The 22,970-nt window shown below is 31.4% G+C and overlaps 1 protein-coding gene across 10 annotated transcripts in view; it reads right to left on the minus strand.

The window, feature by feature from the left end:
- The window catches only part of LOC114332935 (transmembrane protein KIAA1109 homolog), a 168,874-nt gene that overhangs the window by 81,751 nt on the left and 64,153 nt on the right, over positions 1 to 22,970 (minus strand). For 8 of the 10 annotated variants that reach the window (XM_028282734.2, XM_028282733.2, XM_028282737.2 and 5 more), the window contains exons 27-28: positions 22,032 to 22,316; positions 9,202 to 9,319 (exon numbers count right to left, since the gene is read on the minus strand). In XM_028282734.2, the coding sequence (XP_028138535.2) occupies positions 9,202 to 9,319; positions 22,032 to 22,316 (403 nt within the window). Of the gene's footprint in view, positions 1 to 9,201; positions 9,320 to 15,801; positions 15,845 to 22,031; positions 22,317 to 22,970 lie in introns of all 10 variants that reach the window. The other 2 variants (XM_028282732.2, XM_028282730.2) reach the window with 1 other exon arrangement.

The raw sequence follows: 22,970 nt of genomic DNA on the forward strand, positions 1-22,970 counted from the left end.
ATGTAAGTATATTCTTCTTCTTCTTCTTTAGTTTATTGGCCTCCACCTACTTGGGTATTTGGCCACAGCATCGTCGCGAAATATGGGAAAATATTTATATTGTAATGACATTTTTTGATCACTATACTTAATAGGAAGTGTGTACCTACTAAGTTTTATCGTTAAATACTTATGAGAATAATAATCAGAATAAAATCACAGTATACAATTAGTAGGTATAATGGGAGTATAATATACATAATATATGTACTTACTTATCTGCTTTAACTCCCCGAACTTCTCCGACGGAAAAATTTTCACTCTTTTGAAAATATGTAGCCACCATACACATATCAACTATAGGTAAGTTATCAGACTGCCCTTTACAAAAACCCTCTTCGGTCATTTTAAAAAATATATCTTAAAAACACTCAAATATATCAGAAATAGAAATTATCAAATATATTTATAAAAGTTAGTGTCAGTGTCAAAACGAATGCTAAACCTATGAGGGAACTTACACATTTTTTTATTACGTAATATTATTCAGTTTCCTTTAAAAATAATATTTCCAAACTTTCGCGCGGTAAAACCTCATAATAACTTAGAAGATAATTTAAAATCTATATATTTTTTTCTGTTTTCTGGCCTTGGTTTAGAAGAACCCTTAGCCAATGTAAAATAGTTCAAACGATCAAAAACGCTTGTGACGTTACATAACTGTATTTTCTACTGACGTTTATAGTGTCTAATTTAAAATTATATACAATTTTGTTTACTTTGTTGGTGCAGAATGTACATGCACAACTATATGACGTCACTATGCGTTTTGGACCACCTGTTATAATTTGAATTTTTAATCGTCTTTAGGGGCCAAACGAAAGACAAACAAAACTTTTTTTTATCTTTGATACATGTTTTAAATTATGTTCTGTTGTGATTTATAACATTTTTTTCGAATTTAAAAATTTATGCAAGTTCCCTATTGTCCTAGGACAATTGTTTTTCTTTCTAAATGTGTATAAAAATTCAGTCTTTCTAAATATGAACAAATAATTTTTCTACGGGTAACGGTTAAAAAGTTATTCTAATTGTTTATAAGTAAGCAAAAGATCGACATGTTTTGCAAAATAATTTTACACTGTTTAAAATTACTTTTTGTCATTTTTTTTTAATTAAGTTAATGGTATGAATGTTCTTCTTTCATAAACTGTCCGAAGTATTACTATAACCTCATAATTTTCTGACTTAGTGTTGCAAAAAAATGAATTTGAAAAAAAAACAAATTAAATAACTTTTAAACTATTTGACCAATTGCTTTAAAATTTAAAATATAATTTAAGCACAAGAAGTTTTTAATATGTAAAAACATTGTATAAAAAAATTAAAACATGAACCATTAAGAAGACGAATAACCTCCGAGATGTTGAATCGGGTTTTAGTCTTACCGTAATGAAAAAAAAACAAAAAAAAAAACAAACAAAAAACAAAATAAAACAAAAAAATAACAAAAAAAACAAAAAGATACAAAAAAAAAGGAAAAAAATAATTGAACATAAAAAATGAATAATATAATGAAAAATAGAAGTAAAAATGTTAATGTATAATAATAATAATAATGATAGAATATTATAATTATTAACAAGGAAGGAAAACAAACATAGATTAGTTAAAATTATGTAAAAATGAGCAAAATCGGTTAGATGGGCGAATGGACTCGAAGGTCCGCAATTATACAAACCCAAGAAAAAAAAAGCACAAAAAGTCTCAGCATTCCGTGTAATAAGAAGGTTCTAACTTAATTTTTACATAAGTTATGAACATTTACACAATCTCAAAATGTATGAGTTATTTTGCAATTTTCTAAGCAACAAATAAGGATAGACATATTCAGCGAACGCCATATTGAAGTTTTTTATATGATTTATGAGTTTATTATTCTCAAAGTTGTTTAGAATGCTTGACTTTTAAGTCATACACGAAAAAAGAGAAAATTTACCGTTTCTTGATCTTCATTTGTTTATAACTATGTACAGGCTGTGTGGTAAAGAATAGCTTAACCTCAGGTTCCTGAGGTTAAAATAAGCCGATTTAAGCTAACTTACCTTAGTACAAAGTTTATAATACCCGAGATACAGGGTGTCAAAGTTAAACTTTTATTTTATTTATTATTGAATATTTCCTGACAGGCATGAGATATCAACACGAAATTTGGTATGTGGGGGTTTTTTGGGACGAGAAAACTAAATTCCCTACCAAAAATTATGTGTTGCCCAGAGGGCGCCACATACGCCTTTCAGCACTCATTTAATACGTTCAGTTATTTTTATCCGTCACTCCGTATAATTTTGACATTAAAATTGTTATTCCCGTATTAGTTTTACTTAAAAAAGGTATACCTCTTTCATCTCCTTAAACTCAACCGTTTTCGAGATAAACGCATTTTAATTCTGCGGTGCAACATAATTTTTAGCATAATATCATTGTAGTTACACCAGAAAAATAACTACTAAAAATAACTGGCACAATTATTATGGTTTTAAGTTATTTTTCGGGTGTAACTACAATGATATTATGCTAAAAATGATGGTGTATCGCAGATTTAAAATACGTTTATCTCGAAAACGGTTGAGTTTAGGGAGATGAAGGAAGTATACCTTTTTTAAGTAAAACTAATAGGAGAATAAAAATTTTAATGTCAAAATTATACAGAGTGGGGAATAAAAGAAATTGAACGTAATAAATGAGTGCTGAAAGGCGTATGTGGCGCCCTCTGGGCAATACATAATTTTTGGTAGGGAATTTAGTTTTCTCGACCCAAAAAACCCCCACATACCAAATTTCATGTTGTTATCCCATACATGTCAGGAAATATTCAAAAATTTGACACCCTGTATCTCGGTTATTATAAACTTTGTACTAAGGTAAGTTAGCTTAAATCAGGTTAAGCTATGGCCCATTCTTTACCAAACACCCTGTATATCATCAAAATCGGCTAAAAGAAACGTATAGGTTATTAATATAGATGTCCATACTACTCAGAACATTTGGTTTCGGCCTGGAGGGGGATGTGGCACGAGAAAAATCGTATTTCTCTGGACTATTAGCCAATCGTTTAAAATGGGTTTATTTAATATATTCAAAAGAAAAACGCAAAACACTGTATTCAATTTTCATAATGAAAATTCGTTTTATAATATTTAAAAATGAAGTGATTCTTATATTTTATTAAACAGTTTGATAATAAATAAAAACAGAGATATAAAACCAATTTCGGAATCAACTGCCTGAAGATCAAAGAGGTCACGCCTCATGGAGACAGTACCTTCCTGACTCTCAAGGTAGGTAAGGTACCTCCTTCCTCTCTCCAATAGCAGACAACGTTGGGGGGACCTTTCTTGTTTTTAATCATGGATTCCTTGGTAAATCGGACATTCGAGAATCTTTTTGCGGTGATGCCGCTTTTGTAGAAGTGGCATTATGCACTAAACTACTTTTAAGCACTTTCTTTTCATTTCCAAATACATAATTTAACTGATAGGAATCGACAAAAAAATCCCAATATTATATCTGGATATTGTCTAGCAATAAAAACCGCAGCTATTTTTTTTTATGTCGACCTCTTTTGATCCTCAGTTCTTGGTTTAGTATGATAAATGTCTTAGTGATATAAAACCCATTCTAAAATGTCAATTTTATATTTACAGTTATTAAATTAATGCCAATCCAATTTATTGTAAAAAATTGTTAGTTCATGCATGAGTTTGTTTTAATATCGAAACTGTTTTATGTAAGTTACTGCTTTATGGAGGTTAGTAAAAATTCATGCAATGTATTTACATTAAAACATAACAGGAAATATCCTAACAAACGTAACTTCTTCAACAACAACAATAACAACAGCTATTTACACTGCTTAGTAGCTTTTATATTTTTAGTTTAAATATTAATAAATAAAAATTTAACAAAAATAGTTTAAACAGTTCATTTAAAACTCATTACAAAATAGGCCTGGATCGCGCGTACCAAAAAAAAGTTTATTAATGGCAAGCTGAACATTTGTTAATGGCTTAATGGTGTCTAGTCGGACAAACTTTGATGTACGGGAACACTGGAACAGGGGAAGTTTTAATTGTGGAACAGTTTACAGGTTTCGAACGTCAGACTACGAAAACGTCCCATGTATTTTGTCGGACAGAACTTCCAATTGATTTGTTATCCTTGCATTAAACTCTCATAGGGCAGTCAATAAGGGTATTTGGCTCCGAATTTATTTATTTATTTATTTATTCAATAAACGGCAGAGCCAATTTACAAAAAATGTATAAAAAAAAATGAAATATTATGGTAAACAGTAAAGATAACCAATTTTAACCTAAAATAACAAATAACAAAAGATAATAAAAATGACAACAATGACAACAATAATTCCATCCTACTACATCGATTTACTTGATATTTTCACAGTAACTAGGGATTAGCTCAAGAAACAAAGTCTACCCTATGCCGATGTGCGCTTTTATCTTGGGGGTGGTTCCCACCTCTTCTCGGGGGTGAAAAATGTTTTGGTTAAAATAGCCACGGAAAAGGCTAGAGAACCTAATTTGAAGCAAAAACTCTTCTATGATTATTTTTTGAAAACTCGATACTTTTTGAGTTATAAGTGGTTGAAAATTGGCCATTTTCATTGAAAAATGACATCTTTTCGGACGGATTTTTGCGAATACCTTAAAAACTATGTATCTAACAAAAAAACTATATAAAATATTTCTGTAGGTTATAAAAAACCAAAGAGATTCGTTCCTTCATAAATTTTCTAGTTAAAATACAAAGAGGGATATGGTAGGTAAGAAGCGTTTGTTTTTTTTACTGCATGCTCAAATCGGTGTATTTAACTTGAAATAACAGAGAAACTGTCGATTTTAGGTATATAATGATAATAATAACTTTTGTAGTGCTTGAAAAGACCTTTAAAATGAGCAATACTAATTGTCGATTACATGCAAACTAAGCGAGATATTCTGCAAAAAAGTTAATGACTAATGTATTTTAAGAAGAAATGAGAAGTATATTTAACCCCTCATCCATCAGAATTTAAATACATCGTTTTCCTTCTACAATACTTTTTATTATGGTGTTATTTCTATGTTCAAAAAGTTGAGGTGGATTAAAATGAATGGTTTTTGAAAAAAATAAGATCAAATTATAAAGCGCATTTTTAAATTTTCTTAAAAATCTTCCTTTTCCTCCATGTAACTCGAAGAAGATAAGAGATACGAAAAAAGATACCACACAAAAATGTAGGGCTTTTTCAGATAAAAATTTCCTTTTTATTTTTCATTACTGTATCTCATATCATTTTCAAGTTACAAGGAGAAAAAGGAAGATTTTTAAGAAAATTTAAAAATGCGATCTATAGTTTGATCTTTTTTTTTTTTCAAAAACCATTTATTTTAAACCCGTCCAACTTTTTGAACATAGAAATAACACTATAATAAAAGGTATTGTAGAAGGAAAACCATGCACTTACATTTTGGTGGATGGGGGTTAAAAGTACTTCTCATTTTTTCTTAAAATACATTAGTTATCAATTTTGTTTGCAGCATATCTCACTTAGGTTGAATGTATTGGACCTTTAATATAGCTCATTTTAAAGGTCTTTTCAAGCACTGCAAAAGGCATTAGTAGCATTATACACATAAAATCGACCGTTTCTCTGTTATTTCAAGTTGAATACACCAATTTGAGAATGTACCAACAAACAAACTATTTTCACCTACATCTCGTTTTGTATTATAACTAGAAGATTTATGAAGGCAAGTGTCTCTTTGTTTTTTTTATAACCTACAAAAATGTTTAATATAGTTTTCTTAGTTAGATGCATAGTTTTTAAGGTATTCGCAAAAACCGTTCGAAAAGGTATATTATGTTTCAATGAAAATGGCCAATTTTCAAGCACGAATATCTCAAAAAGTATTGAGTTTTCAAAAAAAAATTATAGAACAGTTTTTGCTTAGAATCAGGTTCTCTAGTGAATTCCGTGGTAATTTTAACCAAAGAATTTTCCACCCCTAAGAAGGGGTGGGAACCACCTCCAAGATAAAAGCACACATCGGCATATGGTAGACTTTGAATTAGAAGATAAGTAGAGGCTAGGCCCAAAATTTCATTAAAATCCATGCAGTAGGATAGAATTCGGAGGTAATATCCTATTCTTACTCCCATTGACTGGCGTATCATGCAAAAATCAGACTGCTATTTTATCACCAACATAATTCCTGTCATTTGACATGTTCTACGTGCCGGACTTATTAAAATGCCCAACATAGGTATTTGTCGGACAAACATTTTTTCATATATTATATAAAATTTGCTAATGAATAAAGTTAAAAACAACCTGCTACATTTCACAATCATAAACTTGTCAAGATGACAAGTTCCACAATTAAAATCACGTTCCACAATTAAAACTTCCCCTGTTCCAGTGTTCCCATACATCAAAGTGTGTCCGACTAGACACCGTTAAGCCATTAACAAATTTTCAGCTTGCTATTAATAAACTTTTTTTTGGTACGCGGTATCCAGGCCTAACAGCTAGAGCTGTGCCTGCTTGTGTTGATACGTTTAAAGTCAAATTTAACTAAAATTTTAGTTGCCATGAAAATGAACAGAACAAACCATCTACTCGTAATGGAATACATAAATTTAATAAATAAAATAAAAATATATAAAAACTAACCTAACTAAACTTGCCTGCCAGTTACTCAATACTGCATATTTTGAAATATATTTTATATTGTATAATAATTATGATTTGGACAGGCACGAATTTTCTAAACTATATGTCAAAAATTTGGGATAAATACTTTGATATACAGAAAATTCTATTCTTTATCTACTCACAATAAATAATCTAAAATGTCTACATAATTTTGATTATAAAATATTATGAAGCCCTTTATACATCTCGATTTAATAAGCGTATACCTAGAAAAATAGTCATTTCTATACCAGGCAATAGCAAACAAATGAAGCTAAAGAACAAGAGAATTTACAGTATTCATTTATATTGACTGTTTTTTTAATGAACAACCGATAAATATTGAGTGGCTGTTTTTCTGATATACAGAATGTACAGTTCAAACATTCCTTTTCGTGAATTATTAGACATATATTCTATAATAATCAAAACACTAATTTTCGATAGATTTCAATAATATAAAACACGTGCTCGCTTTATAAATTTTAGAACGCAACTGTCGAGTTTCAGGTGCACAGATGAGGCGTCGCGCGCGTTGTTGTATACAAACTAGTACTCAGCTCAGGTAGGTACCGTTGTAAATACAGCTAGAACTTAGTTTCTATTTCGAATTTCTCAATAAAATTTTAGGGCAGTATTGTTATGATAGTAAGGAAATGTTTTTACATAGAAAAAAATTAAAATCGACTTTTTGAAAATTCAGTCAAGTAAAAGTCTCCTTAACCCGGCATTGGTCGCTAGGTAGTTTGTACGCGAGTGCTCGCCTGTGAGATTTTCTCTCGCATATTGAAGTTTTCCCTTTTTTTTGCAAAATAAAATTTTTAAAACAGATTTTAAACTTTTTTTCTATTAACTAATAATAAGAACATAATAATATAACATAATATACATAATAATATTATGATAAGATACAAATAAAATGATCGGAATTAAACCAATTATATTAATCAATCTACGTATCTTCATAATTTACGGCAACGCACTTTACACAAGTATAACAAGAATGCCCTGGACAAATTGGTTGATATAAGAATCACAACTTTTTTTACTTTTCTATTTTTGCAGCGAGGGCAAAATGAACAAAACTGAATATCCGATGGTTCAGGTTGTGATGAGTTCGGTAATGTAATTTTGGCAATTATTGCAACAGAATTCCGAAGGCTTAAAGTTAAGTTTGGAATTGTTGAACGATTTATAAGATCAGGTTTCATTAAGGAAAAGGCCAGTTCCTTTAAAAAGACACGTTGTTCTTCTGTTTTATTATTATTATCTTTATATACAATGTGACTGTTGATGCCGTTAATATTTAACATTGAAAAATATATGGTAAGTGGCCATCTACAACTAAACCGTGAAACAGAATATATGGTTTTCATTTCATCGACCACATAAGGATATTATTTAAGGTTTTAATTTTTATACACAGCCTGGTGGCGCGGGTTGTCGCGCGATGAGAGAATGTCTCACTTGAAGCGCACTGACTCAACAATCGGGTGATATTAAGTCAACTGAGTCACTATCTGAGCAAACGAGTCTATTAGATTGTCGAGAGAGGATAGTTAGGAGACTAGAAGGAACTACAGCGCGTATAATTTCCCAGAAAAAAAGTTGTGAGCAATTTTCTGAAACCGTGAGAGAAAATCTCATATAGCGACCACTGCCGGGTTAAAAATAATAGTCCGAGTTTCAATGGTACATCTAAATGTGACTCTCGGACAAATTGTTCTAGACAAGAGCTTCAAACAAGATCTGGTGTTCTGGTGATGAATTTGCCGTGGCTTCTCTGTATCCGCTGTGAACTCGTAGGTAGAGGGGATACTTAAAAGTTCGTGAGCGCCAGTAGTGGCAATTCAGTGAACTTTGGTTGGAAATTTGACATAAATGTCAAAGTGGTTAATTTAAAACATTGAAAGTAAAAACATTAATAGGAAAAAATATTAGTTGGCCAAAGATGTGGCATTATATTTTACCTTAAAATAACACACTTACGTTTTAAATACTGAAATTTGGTTTTTTAATATTTTATAATATAATTAATCTAAGCGCCATCTATACGATAATTGTGAAAGTTACGGAAGTAGGAAAGAAGGAAACTAATATTCGCAGTCAATATAAAGTCAAATGATAAGCAAAATAAAAATAATAATCATAATGAATCATAAATTTTTTACTTACTGATATTAACCATAGATTACAATCTAATTACTTCTTTGCGTTGTAAATATTACATGATAAGAATTAAATAATAAGTTTGAAACAATTATTTGCTTATTTTTCGCAATACTTTTCTCATTAAATTTCCAACCGAAGTTGCACTAGTAATCCGCTAGTTGGCGATACCAGCGAAGCTCACAGCAGATAAGACTATTTCTTTGTGTTATTAAAATCGAGTGTATGTCGAACAGAGCACAACTAACACAACACAGCTAAAGTGAAACTAGTGTTTAAATAACCTAACCTACCCATGTTTCTATGAGCGTTTGGCTTAAGAATGATACCAGCGTGTAGCAACCGCGCATGTTCGTCGGTAATATCGGGCTCTTCATTGCCGCTCACCTCACCGTCAGTCATGCACGTTTCCTGTTCGTGATAAAAAAGCACAAAAATATGGTGACAAATTCGAAATAAGATAACAATAAGGTTTTGTGAGCACAGCAAATAAAAAACGTTGCCGATCAGTGCTACAAGGTTGTTGAACCAAATGATAAATTGGCAATACTGTAAATGTCAGTGTATAATACTTGTGTAATGTTATGTTAGATAGAATATATGTATAAAAGATCAAAAGCATATTTAGCAAACAAAATGTGTTAAATATGTAATAAAGCTAAAAGAAAAAATGTTTAAATACAAAATTAGTAAGCAAAACAGCGCCAGCGTTGCAAAAATGGTAAATCAAGAACTACTACCAGTTACAACTGATAATAGAAAAGGTCAGAATGCAATCATCCAATGAAAGAACTTAAGAGACACTATATTACAAATAAGTAAAGATCAAAGTGCCAGAAAAGGAAAAAGACTGGATGACCTATGAGATACTCAATGAAGAACAGAAGGATCATCAAGGCAGCAAGATATGCAAGATACACAAATACGACCATGGAAAGAATAGTGCAGTCACTGAACGTTTTCACCTCCGATTTCGTTGAACCTCCATCGATTTTCATGAAAATTGGTAAGTACATAGTTAGAGGATACATCAAGGAACAAAGGTGACATGATGCCAACTTGCGCTTTTATCCTGGGGGTGGATGACACCCCTTCTCGGGGGTGAAAATTATTTCATTAAAAATAATACCATTAATCGATAGAGGGACAAATTCTAAGCAAAATTTGTTATATAAAGTTATTAATATAAATCAATACTTTTTGAGTTATTAAAGATCAAAAATTTTATTTTTTCGTAAAAAAATGCATGTTTTAAAGCTGTTATTCACGTATAACTCAAAAACTATAAGCATTTACAAAAAAGTTATTATTACTGAAATTGAAGATAATAAAAAATTGAATATACTCCTCACTTAAAGAACTAAACTGATGTTAATTCAAAGTGAGTTATGGGTAATTGAAGGTATATTTTTTTCGACGAGTGCGCAAATCTAAATATTCAAGCTCAAATAACGGGAAAACGATGCATTTTATAAAATATACCTATTAAGCATTTGTTAAAGTACTTCAGAATACCTATCAAATGAGCTCCAGAAGTTAATAGCACCAAAATTAAGCAAGTTATGATGAAAATAAGAGAACCCTTTCGAATTTTTTTGGAAATAGTGAAAAATAAAACATACGCTATTTACACAAATATTAAAATTTATAGAAATCCTTACAAGAATTTCTTTATATTAGCATAAGTATAAAAAATCAGAATTTTTCAAATTATCGTAATTTTCATATTCTTTTAATAATAACTACAAAAATACTCAATATAAGAAAAAAATTATATTTAACCAAATTTTAGTTTTCTCTGTATCAAATATTTTACCTTTTTTACTATTTCTATAGAGTACAAAATAACCGAGATAGAAACGTTTGAAGCTTAAATTTTGCTGCGAGAACCATGTAACCGGGGCCATTTAACCTTTTATTTTTAAAAAAGTAAGGGGTTTAAAAGATTAAATTCAACGTGGTTTAAAAGCCCTTAGTTTTAGATTTCAAATGGTTTTTAGGTGAATCTAATATCTCAAAATTAACGGAGTTATTTAAGAAAAAAACAATAACATTTTTTGGAAAAATTTTTAAAAGATAACTTTTGAAAAATTTTTGGAGCATAAGTTTTAATGCTATCAACTTGTTCGGTGGCTCATTTGATAGATATTCTAAATACTTTGACAAATGTTTAATAAGTTTATGTTATAAAATGCATCATTTTCCCGTTATTTATGCTTGAATACTTATATCTGGGTAGTCGCCTAAGGAAATATACATTCGATTACCTATAACTCACTTTTAGTTAACATTAAAAGGTTTTTCTGGTAGGGAATTTATTTCATCTTTTATTAGCTTCAATTTTGGTAATTATACCTTTTTTGTAAAAACTTATAGTTTTTAAGGTATTTATAAAAATCGGTTAGAAACATGCATTTTTCTCACAAAAAATTAAAATCTTTAATAACTCAAAAAGTTTTGATATATTTCAATAACTTTATATAACAAATTTTGCTTAGAGTTAGTGTCTCTATCGAATTATGGGGTTATTTTTAATAAAATAATTTTCACCCACGAGAAGGGGTGGTATCCACCCCCAGGGTAAAAGCGCAAGTTGTCACCATCTCACCTTTGTTCCTTGAGATATCCTCTATCCACTCACCAATTTTCATGCAAATCGATGGAGGTTCAACGAAATCGGAGGTAATAGCTCATATCCACCTTCAGTGACTGCACTAGAAGGCCTTTTTCAAAATGAAACAGTCGGTCCAACAATATCAGAAGAACCAGGCAGCGGATCAATGATTGCAATGATAATAAATGAAGAGATACTATATGCGCTGGAGAATATGAAAAACTCCACAAGAAAGAATTTCCTGTAGCTGGCTGTATACCATTAATTACAAAAATTGAAGAAAAATCTTCTACGTAAAAGGTATATTTAGTTTTAAAACCCCAAAAAAGGGCTACAAATACAAAACAGAACGTTTTCGCTCTAAAGAGAGCATCATCAGTGTTCTTTGCAAGCTCTACATGCTAAGCCACCAAAAATACATGGGTTAAAACCCTTAAAATGTCGACTAAAAGTCTTACATTAAAATGTTATATCGTCACTCTAATTAGCAAACCTCGTAACTCCATTTTTACTCAATTTGTGAATATATGCGCCAACTGTTTGTAAATGAATTCTTTTTAACCAAATTAAGTAATTAAGTCTTTCAACCAAATCCTGTAACTCCACCTAAATGTAGAAAGGTGGCTGAGCTATTGCGCTCAAGTGCGGGATGTATAATAAAATACCATTCTCACTATATAATTATATTTGAACTTCACAGTGTTCATTTAAACAATTAAACAACGGTCTATATGTAAACAATAACTAAGGTATTATTGCTTCATCGTGACTAATCGATTGATCTGAATGTCTCGTCACTTCTCTGGTTCGTTTAAATATACAATACTAAATAATAACATAGATAAGTTCAATAGCGGTCAATGCCGATCATATGTACATTAATATAAACTATATTATATTTTATTTCGTAGAAGTTCTGTTCAATGCTAAGGGTTAACGTACCATGTTACATAAGGCATTATATGACTTTCTACGAAGCACGTGGGTTGTCGAGTCGAATTCTCTGTCTTCACATAGAGAAAGGTAACAGTTGGCTTTCACCTTTCTCTATGTGAGAATTCGACTCAACAACCCACGTGCTTCGTGGAAAGTCATATAATGCCGTAGGGTATCCTTATTAATTTCATCCATCGGCAGGATTTAGTATATAACATTTTAATGTAAGACTTTTAGTCGACATTTTAAGGGTTTTAACCCATGTATTTTTGATGGCTTAGCATGTACAGCTTGCAAAGAACACTGATGATGCTCTCTTTAGAGTGAAAACGTTCTGTTTTGTATTTGTAGCCCTTTTTTGGGGTTTTAAAAATAAATTATACCTTTTACACAGAAGATTTTTCTTCAATTTTTTTTAATATGAAAAACGGAAAAGCTTTTGGTCTGTTGAAAGAGACGCCTGTTGAACTATTAAAGTTATTAAAGGAAAACAATATACATGTGCTTACTAAACTACTTAATATGTACGGTCTATGGAACAACCTTTGAAAGAAGACGGTAGCTTAAGAAGCTTTTAATATTGTTAATAAAGTAATATTAAAAACTACTGGTCAGGAAATACCAAACATGAATGAAGAACATGACATGAAAATTAATCTACTGTGACGAATTTCTAACTGAGGCCGGACCTGCCCCTAGTAGTCAACAAACAACAGCGACACGTCATCGACGAGTAATGTCTCCGCTAATCCAGAAGTTTCCCGGATGATAGGCAGAGACATGTCTCAGGCATTCGAAATGTTCTCGAAGCAGAGCCGTATCTATATAAGCGGAGGATTTTTAAGCAGAGGGCAGTCAGTTAATATTTTACCATCGCGTGAATTATTGTAACGTGGCGATCGGGTTATTGAAATGTATATATTTTTTAAAGTAGATAAATAATATTTGTAAATGAATTAAATAAGTTAGAAAGTGTAACATAAATTAGATATTGTTGTAAACTTAAGTGTTAAATTGTGAGTGTTATAAATTAAACAATTTCAAGTAAGTCTTTTATTTATTTAATAATAATTAAAAGTCAATTCGCGTAACACTTTACTGTGTATAATAAATGTATAATATGTATGTAAACAATAAAAAGTTAAGTAGTAATAAAGTAGTTAAGAGATCAAAAAGAATTAAAATACGTTGTAAATACCTTGACCTCCTGTATGCAAAAGAGCAATAGACGGTAATATATTGTATATACCCATAAGGAATGTTGCTGACAAAGGACCCCGCAGAAACCTTATGGGAAATGGCTTTCTGTCAAATGCTCTGAAACTTTGGGTTCTGGTAGTCCTTGATGTGTAGAACAAAAGACTCAATGGGCGCGTAGCTTCAAAAAATCATGGTTTTAAGATATAAGCCTCTGAAGTTATAAATAAAGTGAAGACGTTTGAGTTGGAATAAATTCATTTTTTCGAGTATGGACGACTCTGGTGATAAATTACGAATCAGGTCGACTTTTAGTTTTAAATTATAATTTTTTGGCATATATACCATACTAGTGACGTCATCCATCTGGGCGTGATAACGCAATCGATGATTTTTTTAATAAGAATACAGGTCGTGTGATGGCTCATTTGAAAGGTTATTTAATTCTCTATTCACTAATATAAACATTAACATAATTATTTATACAGGATGCCCAAAATTTTTTTTTGAATTAAATTAATTGGGACAAAAAGAAGAATGTATATAATTTATTTAATTCGAAATACATTTTACTGTTGTCCGAAAACAGGAAAAAATGTTTATTTGATAAATAAATATTGTTTTTCGCTTAAATTCAATTCAGTTTGAACATTTAATTTAAACGAAAAGCAATGTTTATTTTTCAAATTAATATTTTTTACTGTTTTCTGACAGCAGTAAAATGTATTTCGAATAAAATAAATTATATACATTCTTCTCTTTGTCTCAATTAATTTAATTCAAAAAAATTGTTGGGCACCCTGTATAAATAATTATGTTAATGTTTACATTAGTGAATAGAGAATTGAATAATCTTTCAAATGAGCTATCACACGACCCCTATTCTTATTTAAAAAAATCATCGATTGCGTCATCACTTCCAGATGGATGACGTCACTAGTATGATTTATATGCCAAAAAATTATAATTTAAAAATAAAAATCGACCTGATTTGTAATTTATATCCAGAGTCGCCCATTCTCGAGAAACTGAATTTATTCCAACTCAAACGTCCTCACTGTAGCTATAACTTCAGAGGCTTTATCTTAAAACCATGATTTTTTGGAGCGAGGCGCCCATTGAGTATTTTGTTCTACACATCAAGGACTACCAGAACTCAAAGTTTCAGAGCATTTGATAGAGAGCCATTTCCCATAAGGTTTCTGCGGGGTCCTTTTAAAAGCAAGTCAAAAATTAGTATTTTTCTGATGTTCATATAACTGCCTTGTCAATAGTGTGTTTTATATCAAATAAATAAAACAAATTAAAGATTCTAAAATTAGAAAACCAAAGACTTAACCCGCATCATTATACAGTATTGCCAATATAAAAGTACTCAAATTACCATTAAAAGCTGTATCTACCATCGATTAGCAAAAACTGAAACTATTTGCTCGGCCAATCGAATGTACTCTATATATTTACTTATTTGAAAGCTATATAGTCCATTCACTCACGGTAAAATATTGCAAAACCTCCAAATTTTAACAAACCGCCTGGATTGACATGAAATTTAGCATACACATAGCTAACACGTCAAAAAAAGTGATATTGTGACGATGTGTGGTTTTGCCCTGGGGGTGACTTTCACCCCTTCTCGGGGTAAAATAACAAACCTTCAAAATACGCCCGGAATTGGATAAATTGACTAATTCTAATCAACTTTTGTACTATAGAGCTTTTTAAGTAAGTCAATACTTTTCGAGTTATTTAACTAACAAATAACTCGAAAAGTACTTATTAACTTAGTGAAAAAACGCTATAGAACAAAAGAATGCTTAGAATTAGTCAGTTTATCCAACTCCGGACTTACTTTGAACGAATATTTTTTCATCTTCGAGAAGAGGTGAAGCTCACCACTTACCCCCAGGGCAAAAGCACAATATCACTTCTTTTCTTTGACATGTTAGCTATGTGTATGCCAAATTTCATGTCAATCCAAGCAGGTCTTTAAAATTTACAGCAAAAACCGTGAGTAAATGGACAAATAATTATTATTCTAATGAATACGTAGCACCAGAAGTAATGAGTTAGTGCTGTGACAAGAAAAGCTTATGGACTAGAAACTAGACGAAGTTTCAAAAATAGTTAAATTCAAATTTCTTACTGTGTCTTACAACTTTATAGCCAATGTCATAATTTTGGTTCACCTAAAGAAACACAAAAAATAGAACAAATTAAATTAGTATAAGAGCTATTGTCATTATATAACATTAAAATTATTACAAAATTGTCCAATTTTGTTTTAGCTTGATTGATTTTCAAGCCACTGTTTTGTGCAGCTCCTACTAGATGCTTAAAAAACAGAACCAAAAATGAATAAACATAAAACTGTTCGCAATATATGAAAAAAGCTGTAACAAGAATGTTTTTGAAATTTGCTTAGGGGAAATCAGAAAACTCTCAAATTTCTGATAAATTTGGTATACAAAACGTGTTATGTTGCTGTATCAATATATAGTAGAATTCACATAAATATGATGACACCAGAATTAATCTTCACTGAGAAGATTAACACAATTATACCATCTAAAGATCATGAAGTCAAAAATCTTAATGGGGACTTAATATGGTTCACCTGGTGGATCTAAACTGGCCATGGTACTGGATCAGGTGTCTTTGGGAAAACGGTAATCATAATAAAACTTAGTCTAGAACAATATACAACTGTATTCCAGGCTGAAGTTTTTGCTTTGGTGGCCTGAATTCATGAAATCATGGATGGAGACCCCACGGGAAAAAGAATCAATATTTACAAAGTTAGCCAATAAACGACTATTATGATAGTAAAGAATCCACTCACCAAATCAAAAGGGGGGCCTGATTCTAATTCATTTCGAGGTCGCAATTTAATTTCGACTCCGCCATGACAGTCGCAATTTATAGCGATTCTTATTAATTTCGATATTAGTTCCAACTTGGGATATTAACGTTATCATTTTGACACTGCTCAGAATTTGGGTTGGTCCTTCTGTTTATTGGATTTATTAGCTATGCAACCACAGCAACGTTTATTGATAGTCTGGGTAAATTATCGAAAAAATGTCATTTTTGGGAAAAGTTATTTACCAGCTATTTTATTGCTAAAATCGAATCTTAAGATTGCATAATATATTAGTAATATTATGAAGTATGACAAGTCCGCAGAAAGTGTGTTATTTTATTTATAAACAAATTAGCACACCTAAATCTTCTTTTTTTTTCAATTAGTGCTCTGTAACTTCTAAGATTTTTCCTTTAAACCAAAAACACTCAAATAAAAATTCACCGTAATTTAGTTCGACACAAAGTTATTTTTTTCCGATTTCCTTCAACAAAAATTTTCCTCGGAAAATACGAGTTTGTCCAAAAAATTCTGCAATGTTCAATTCAAATTATTTATCAATAATTAAATAAATTAGTGACATGAAAGATTTTTTATAGTAGATTATATATCAGAAGGCCGGTGACAGTATAACCAATAGTTTAGCAATAATTAAAATGTTAATTAAAAAATTTCCGTCGAAATAATAACCAGAAAGATTATGATACACCAGAATAACTATGAATTTCGTATAAAAAGCACTATACCTATTCAACGTACTTTACAGAATTGAAATTGGACTATTTGAGCGGTCTCAGGAATGTTATAAAGAAACAATTTTTTGGCTTATAAACAAATAGAACCCCTCAGAAAATATTAGACTGAATTAAATTAAATTAACGCTGTTGAAAAGGGCATGGCTTCTGTGCCCTTTTCGAAGAAAAAAATTGAATTGCGAGGAGTGGTTCCAGGTATAACCGGTCAAATTTGACTGGCATCTGCAACAGAGTTATAAACAACAGGATTTAAATCTTTGAACCATTACCTTTTTATTACGGTCCTCTTTGTACATACAAATTTTCATATCTTCAAGACACTCATAACAAAAAAGATTTATGTCACAAGTTATCTAATTACCTATTGATAAATAATTACTTCCCTAAAATTTTAGTTGAAAATTAAAGATTTTGTTTGGAAAACCCGAATTTTCCGAAGAACATTTCCGCCGAAGGAAATTGGAAAAAAATATCTATGTGCAGAATTAAATTACAGTGAATTTTTATGTGAGTGTTTTTGAGCAATAAATTGAGTTACAGAGCAATAATGGAAAAAAAAAAGATTTTGGAGCGCTAATTTGTTTATGAATCAAATAGCACACTGTCTGCGGACTTTGCTTAGCTATATTACTAATATGAAATCTTAAGATTTGATTCCAGCATGTCCAGCAATAAAATAGCTGGTACATAATTTTCCTTGTTTTATACTAATTTTCCCAGATTATTACCTTACATCTTTCACTGAGTTGATAATTCACGTTGTGGAAATTCTCAATTATTATATTTCTAATTTAATACTATTCTATCTAATTCCTCCAAAACCAGCAAATTTCCATAAAACCCAGCCATATTAATACCTTTTGCTTTAATTTTCCTTGCAAGAAACAAACAAAACACATCTCCTAAACTAAACCTAACCTCGCTTTCGGCCATTCATTCATGTCCGTGTCACAATAATTTCGACTCGAAATTATAATTTCAACCACTTTTGAGGAGTCGAAATTAATTGCGACCTATCGAAATTTAGTGACGTCCTTTAGTTAGTTCAACTGAAATCCACAAGGATCGCATAGTCGCATTTCAACGTCGCCATATTGATTGCCACCTGTTTTGAGTCGAAATTTGAATTAGAATCAGGGCCCTGGTGAGGAATTGCAAAGATCTCCCCAAAAACTAGGCAAAAGATAATAAACTGCAATGTATTCTTTGCGTCAAGATATAAGAAATTTGGCCTGGCGCTGGTGGGATGTCCCTACCGATTTAGTATAATAATAACAAACAACAAACCCTCCAGGAGCGGATTCGCTAAAATTAAGGGGAAAGGAACAAATGCAAAATTTTGACGCCTGTCAAAATTTTCAATGTGTTTTAAATGTAATCATTTTTTTCGAATCCTGAGAAAACTAATATGTAAGTATTTTTGAAAAATTTAAACGCAGAATGAAAAATTACTTTATTACCGAGGGCCGAAAGTCCCTTGGAATGAATTAAAAGTTTCTTTTGAATGAGATATTTGAAATTAAAAATCACACTAAATTTTCTCTTAGTTTTTCACCCCCGTAACTAATTAAAATAAACATTATAGAAGTTTTCAGGGACTTTCGGCCCTCGGTAATAACGTAACGGCTTAAAGCCGAAAGTTCGTACCCATCCCCTTAACAAAAAAAAATTCAAGTCTTCAAGTAGATATACTATTTTAATGGGGTTGGAATAATAAATATAAATTTAAATATCATATCATTATATTTATTACGTATTTATATCTATGTAGTTATAGGTATATTATTATGTACAACGAAATAAGAGAAATGAACAAATTAAAGAAATTAAGAAAATTAATGATAATAACAATAAAAGATTAAAAGAGTGGTAGCAAAAATCAGAATTAAAAAGATAACATAATAAAAAATAACATAGAAAATAACATAGAAAAATAAAATTTGAAGTTTAGACGGAAAAAAATAAATACAAATTACAACTCTATGTCACTATCGCTGTCATCTTCACTAGAATCGTTATCTAATGTTATAATTATTGGTTTAATATGCGAGGTTAATGTTCTGTAATGATCTTCCGTTTTTATAACATGTGAAACACAATTTTGCCACAGTGTTGGGGAAATATTTTTTTATTTCTTCTACAACATGTGACACCGATTCGCTACTAAATTTGGGACAGCAGTTGTTTCGCCGTAAACTTTCCTTAAGTTGGCTCCAGATTAATTCAATGGGGTTGAAGACACAGTAGTAAGGAGGTAATCGCAATACATTATGACCATCACGTTTGGCTAATTCGTCTATAACAAATTGTTTCTCAAACACTTTTGTGTGAAGAACTTCCAACATTTCTTTTTTTGTATATGTTTCTTCAAAGTACAAATCATTGTCATACAAAAAATCAGATATCTGTTTTTTTGTCGAACCTACACCGGGGATTTTTCTAATTTGTTCGCTGTGATACGTTGCGTTATCCATTACAATTACACTTTTTGGAGGCAAATTTGGCAACACCTTCTTTTCAAACCATTCCTTAAACAAGCTACTCGTCATATTTTCATGGTAGTCCAGCTTTGAATCTTTAATGTTTTTTGCCGATAGTAAAAAACTCTCCCCTCCAAGCCAGCCATTTTTGGATCCAATGTTCAGAATAATTATTCGCTGACCTCTATTAATTGGATAATTGGGTGCACATTTAATAGAATCGTCTGTCCAACCTTTTTGAGCAGTATCGTGGGTATCGAACCATGTTTCATCTAGATAAAATATCGGTCTTCCTTCATCTCTAAATTTAGATATAGCATCCAAGTATTCATTTCTCCATTTAATTAGACGAGGAGAATCCATTATTGATGATCGCTTATTAATTTTCTTGTATCGAAAACCAATGTGATTCAAAAATCTTGATAAAGTTGAAGGCGAATACGTAATGGAATAGTCTTTAACAAGTTGATCGTAGATCATACTAAGCGTTGGAACTAGGTTCTTTGAATAGAAATTGTAAATTGCTCTTCTAATTACCTCAGCATCTTTTTCATTTACTGCTTTATGTGTAGAAAAGTCACTCCGCTTTTTACGAGGTTGAATTCTATTCGTAACAATTTTCCACACTGTTGTATATGGCATCCTTGTCAGTCGAGATGTTGTCTTGATGAGGAATTTACCATCTTTTGGATTTGGATTATATTCTTTCACAGTTTGATAAACATTCCTAATAATTTCTTTGGCATCATCAGATAAATGTACACGTGTTTTACACTTAGCACTAGCTTCACCGACTTCAGACATTTTACTTGAATACTCGCGATCTAACCTTCTATCTAAATGCAAGAAAATAACTGCCTGAATGTGCAACTGTCAAACTTAAATATGTTTGCCCCCCTTTCATAATGTTCCATAATGTATGTTTTCTGGATAAATAAATGATACTTAATTTTACCTAAATACCTATAAGCACGAGAATTATGTGTAAAGCTATAGAATAATAATTAGAGGTATATCTTATCTTTAACTAATGCTCTTTCTAATGATTCTTTAATGTTTTTATTTAAAGATAGAAAGCTGCATTATCGGAAGTCCATTTTGTTTAAAGTGAAAACGATATAAAACACATTATAATCTAACTCCATAAAATTCACGTAATGAGCGCATTGGACATAAAAATTGTTTGTGATCGTTTGTAATTGATTCCAAGCAAGTTAATTTCAGATGACTAAACGAATTCGTCTACAGTAAACAAAATTTTTAATACATTGTCTAGAAATTTTAATTTTAATAATTTATTTGCATTGATAGGTAACGAGTCAGTTCTGTAAATAATATAAAGTACGGCCCTAGTAGCTGTTCCAAAACTATTGCCACCCGTCGCAAAGACAATTGAGGGATTAGTAACGTCAACTATTTATTATGATACTAAATCGGTAGGGACATCCCACCAGCGTCAGGTCAAATTTCTTATATCGTGACGAAAAGAATAATATGGATTCTGGGCCATGAAGTGGTGTAGTTGTTGGTAGTAATTTTTGTGTACAAAAGAGGTTCACACGTGGATTATACGGAATCATCAAAAGAAATGGAAAGCCATTCAAACTAAGAAGATAATCGAATATATTATTAAAAAACTCTCGGACAATTTGAGAAACCTCAATAAACAACAGATTAAAATGGTTAGTGAAATAGTGAATGGGCATTGCCGTGTTAGAAACCACCTATACAAACTAGGAAATTGAATGAACCATGGTAAAGAAAATGAAAAATGGAAGAAGAGACTGCCATACACATCCTAAGCCATTGCAATGTGCTAAGTGATGTGAGGCAGGAATTTACTGGTCAACTCAGGATTGAACCAGAACAGATCCTAAAACTACCAATAAGGAACCTATCGTCCTTCGTTGAAGTCACAGAACTTATGAATGACAATATAAAAGGTGCACATTAGAAGAAAAGTAAAGAAAGACGCAACTGAAACATTTTACCTGAATAGGGATATATTTCGTTTCTTAAAACTGAACAGGCCTTTTATGCATATGGTTTGGTATATTATCAGCGCAAAAAATGTGAATTTTAAATGGAACGTCTGATTTCGTTTTGAGAGAAAAGTTATTAAAAATTAAAATTAGCAAAATAGTAATTAAAGCGTGTACATATACAACTAACTGGAATACCAATATTAGAGTCAGAAGTAGGATACGCAATATTACTCTTATACTAAAATATTTGAACCAATCTGCTATTAACAAACGACAATCTTAAAACATCTTACCTCTTGTATATCAGGTACAGTTATAGTAACGTTAATTGGTTTGATCCGGCTTTTTATGGAATGTTGTGGCATCAGAGGAGTATACAAAGTGTTCTTCCATTGCCTACTTAAAACAATTACGCCCTGTCTGAGGGTAAACAGTTGAGGAATTTCGGACTCTCTTAAATTCGATTCTATATACGCGGGTTCAGCTTCTAAATAGTATTTCTGTAGTATGGAGCACAACTGAAGGCTGGGATCTTCTTGTAGGGTCTGGGCCAATGGGGTCAGTTTACCATAGCGACTCTAAACACATGATTTTATTAAACTGGGTAATATATATAATTTTACAATAAAACTAATAAACACGAAACAATAGTTAGTGTCCAATGAACCACTAAATCTTTTCAAAACCTGCTTACGTAAAGATTACGGAGTAACCATATTAACATTCATCAAAGTCTATCGATCTAAATCAGTAGCTCATCTAACAAATGTTGATTTTGTTGTAAATCTTTCAATCATTTTATCATATAGATGCGTTTTTAGACGGTTGTCTCAAGCAATTTCTTTTTCGGAGGTTCTAGGGCTCGTAGACCAGTTTTGTAGGTATAAGACAGGCTAGGTCTCCACATAGTGGGGCCATCCAAACGTCCTACAACCCAACTTTTCCTAGATCATAGAAGATACTCTCTGGTTCTTCTTAAACTTATCGGCCACTGTAGACTCAAGCGGCACATACATTTGATTGGATTGGCGGATGAGAAGGAGAAAACCTCCTCACATGTCCTCTGGAAGTGTCCAGCACTAGCCTATCAGAAGTGGCAGATCCTGGAATCGGCGTTTATGTAACCAAGCTAAATGAGGGAGTTACCTCTTGTGGCTTTGAGGCGAAACTTGTGGCTTTTTGTGAGGCCACAAGGTTACTAAAGGATTAGGCGTTCGAAACGGCAGAAAAAG

The sequence above is a fragment of the Diabrotica virgifera genome, chromosome 2, assembly GCF_917563875.1.
Source record: "Diabrotica virgifera virgifera chromosome 2, PGI_DIABVI_V3a".
Lineage (NCBI taxonomy): Eukaryota > Metazoa > Arthropoda > Insecta > Coleoptera > Chrysomelidae > Diabrotica > Diabrotica virgifera.